This window comes from Perissodus microlepis, chromosome 22, assembly GCF_051167445.1.
Source record: "Perissodus microlepis isolate ML-2025 ecotype Zambia chromosome 22, ASM5116744v1, whole genome shotgun sequence".
NCBI classification, from domain to species: domain Eukaryota; kingdom Metazoa; phylum Chordata; class Actinopteri; order Cichliformes; family Cichlidae; genus Perissodus; species Perissodus microlepis.
The window spans coordinates 17121046-17124762 of NC_140481.1; the positions used below are offsets into that span (position 1 = coordinate 17121046).

At 44.7% G+C, this 3717-nt stretch overlaps 1 protein-coding gene across 1 annotated transcript; it reads right to left on the bottom strand.

The window, feature by feature from the left end:
- Positions 1–781: 781 nt before the first annotated feature.
- Positions 782–2736, bottom strand: lratd2a (LRAT domain containing 2a). The gene has a single exon (XM_084920072.1). The coding sequence runs from the start codon at positions 2248–2250 to the stop codon at positions 1426–1428; it is 825 nt and encodes a 274-aa protein (XP_084776198.1). The 5' UTR covers positions 2251–2736; the 3' UTR covers positions 782–1425.
- Positions 2737–3717: the final 981 nt, after the last annotated feature.

Below are 3717 nucleotides of genomic sequence, written 5' to 3' on the forward strand. Positions count from 1 at the left end.
TTAAAACTGCACTTGTTGCACAGGTGGTATCCCGTTATATTTTTGTCATGCAGCACTGATAAAAATAATCAACTTCATTTTAAACATATATTTCCACTCTGTGTGCTAGATCGCTAGATTGATGTGGCTTTAGTTTCCTGTATTTTTTGCAGCAGTGTTGCATTCCCCTTTTTATGTGATCACAGCTTCACAGCCTGAAACCGAAAGCCTAACTTAAGAAAGTTAAGAACCACAGATTTTGTCAAACCAGCTAAGGTAAAGAAAGCCTGGCTGTGTACAACTTCCTTTATCTTATACCTCTGGTGATTCTGAGAACAAGAAGAGAGGATTAGCCAGAATATGCTCATTGGTTAATGACTTGTAATTGACAAGTGATTAGCCAGTAAGTGTGCAGTTTCATACTCAGACCTGTCCCTCACTCTTAACATCAACCTTCAGAACACAAAAGGTGTTGATGACAAAACTCTTCTCCAATGCTTCACAGCAGGACCTCATTAACCAGTGAGGTCCTGCTGGGGTATGTGCATCCATGTTTGTTTTTTAATACTGTCTATGATCCAGAGTAATCACCCCCTGCTGGCCATTTTTAAAAAAAACACAAGTTTCAGACACTTCTACGTGGACCTTACTTTTGAGACCCAGCATCTACATCCATCTTTTATGGACAGTCAACCAACAATTAAGAAAATGTATCATATGCAATGATGCACTGAATCCATATTGTGTTTCTCTTACTCTAATAATCAAACATAAGAGCACAGACAACAAGACTCATTTCAAAAAGAGTCAAAGATTCATGGTTTACTTAAACTTTGGGTACAGATAACAAAGACAAGCTCCACAACATTTTCTTCAGATGTGCTGGAGTGAGGATTACCCTTAAGGGCAGAACGAACACTGCTTGTATTCATCGAGCAGCTCTGACACTGCTGTCTGGGTGAAATGAGATGAAGTTGAACCACACAAGGATCGAGTAACAAGACACGCTATAAATAGAGAAAAAAAAATCTGCTCTACTTACAGAGTCATGACAGTTTAAGTCAGATGTGTAAAGCTTTTTATAAAACTATACATTCTGTGATTGGAGAGGCTTTTGGGAGGGGATGCAAATCAGGCTATTCAATTTATCTTAGATAGCTGAATTCATATTTGCTAAGGCCATATGGCAACAGAGGATGTTGAAGATTGTGGCGTTAAGGCAGTAGCATCGATGAACTAATAAAAAAATGATGGACCAAAAATCCACAGCTGGACTGACAATATTCAGGTAGGAATTATGACATCTGTGCTTAACAGAAAACAAAGATATGGATGTTTGCTACAGGCTGGAGGAGGACAGTGTAACAGATTGTGTTCGGTAAAGGCTACTCTACACTTAAGTTGCAAAGCAATTAGCCTATTTTGAAGAGCACGAAAAAGCGGACATCATTCAGCTCCCGGCTCGCTTTTGATCTCCTCCATCCTGCTGTAATGAGCGGCCAGCTCCCGAAGCACGGCTGTCCTGCCCAGGTGATCGTTCCTCCTCTTCTCCATGATCATGTCCTCCAAACTCTGAAACTCCAGCACGTGCGGCTGTTTGTCCGTCATGAATATTTTCAACCTGTAGGGCTGCTTGCCTATGCGTATCTCTCCACCCATTTTGAACTCCCTCTTGCCGAACCTGCACCAGGCTGCAAAACACTCAGAGTTTCTCCAGCTCAGCTCCCGGTCCTTTAATCCCACCTGCTCCATCGCGTTCTGCACCACCATGTCCTGACCCAGAGCTTTGAATTTGTACAGCTCGTTAACAATCCGACACCTCCTCCCTTGACTCGCATCGGTCAGAAAGCTGTTCTTTACCTCGGCTCTGTGCAGGTGCACCACCTGGAAGTCTCCCACATACACCGCCCAGTGCGGGTACTGACCCGTAGTCACAAACTCCACCAGATCACCTGGTTTGCATTTGTTTAGCAGATTCTCTGGGGAGTAAACGTCCAGGTTCACCGACTTTGCGCTCTTCTCGTAAATGCATTCGTCTCTGTTGTAGACGGCACATTCCACCTCGTCTCGCTGGTCGTACTGTTTCTCTTCCTGATTCGGGTCTTTATCGGAGCCGTCTACCGCGCAGCCGTCCTCCAGCTCGTCGTCGTCGTTGGAAAATATGTAAGAGACGCCGATCCGCGGACCGTCCTCGGTGTCCACGCCGTTGGGGTCCACTGTGGGAACTTCTGCGTAACTTAAATGCGACAGCCTGTCCATCTGGTTCCCCATGCCGCTGCTCACCTGGTAGCAGCTTGTGTAATGTGATCTGATGCCGAAGGCTGTTACCGGTCGCCAAACATCCCAACCATCTGCCACAAAAAGGCTAAAAAACTTCCTTCGCCCTGCTCTCAGACAGGGTTTTGTCCAAATTACGCATAAGAGTAACTCCGTTTACCGAATGCGCCGATAACCACTCGGTGCCCCATCAACAAGTGGAGTTGGGAGGAAAAGACAAACTGCTTACAGATTCGGCGAGGACAAATATCCCTCAGGTGTAGCCTCACCTCCTGTTTCCCTGCGTAAAGTTACGTCCGCCCTCTGTCGCAAAAGAAACGATGAAAGCAAAATCCTCCACAGACACAACGACAGAGCGACGTGTTTGCCTACATACGTAGATATAAGCAGCTCAGGAACTGAGCAGCGTGCCACACCGGGTGACTCGGCATCAGCAGGGACTCTCTCCAGCTACACGCAGCGCCGCTTTTAAAGCGGAAGTGCGCGTAATTTTCACCACCGCATCTTTAATATCCGCTCCTGCTCTCTAATGAGCCGTTTCGTTCACTCGGATTCTCAGTTCATGCTCAGACTGACTCATTAAACTGTAAAACAAAATACACAAACATTTTATTCTGTTAGTTGTTTGCAGTCAGATGGATCTACTTTGAGTCTGTTGGTTATTTTAATTGTAAATATAGTTTTGGAACTGAGGATATATGTATAATTGTGAGAACAAACAGACTAGTTTTATGATTACTTTTTAGTGCTCTGGTAATTACTGCAGGCACACTGTCATGGTCTTAACATGTATGTAAGTGTTTGTGATGTTCTTTGATTTGTGGTGTGTATTGGAATGAAAGAAAATCAGTTAGTCAATCAAACTAGATCCTGGAATGATGAATCTATAGATAAGTGACTGATGCCTTGTTCCAAATTACCACTGTCCTATAAGGGGACAGTGCAGTGGGGTGTGGGGGCGGGGTTCTAACATCTGGAGATATTTTTACAGTTTTGACCACCTCTCTGTCCTTGAATGAGCTGAAGCTGCCAAGTACTTTGCCTGCTATCTCCTGGAGGGACCATAATATTTCCATTATGTTTGTACTGGCTCGTAGAATGCCTGGAGGTGCTCGGTTATGGACTATTTTCTCACCACTGTATCCCTCCGTCGAAGGGAATATGCTCCCCGAAAGGGACACACACTGCTCCTGCTGCTGCAGCAACCTCTGTGTGACAACACCTGTATGTGAAACGGCTTGAGGAACAGGACAGGTGCTGAGGGCTGCGAGCAAACTTGCAGTTTAAAGGAAACAAATGTTACATTATGAAGACGAGAGAGAGAGACAAACTTTGCAGGGTGAATGACCCTGAGTGTGACCTCAGTATAGTTTCAGTGTCATTCTGTCCTTGGTGACTACAAATGCAGAGTCACCTATTATAGATTTCTGCAGTTTAAGCAGGTAGAAAGGTCTCATTTAA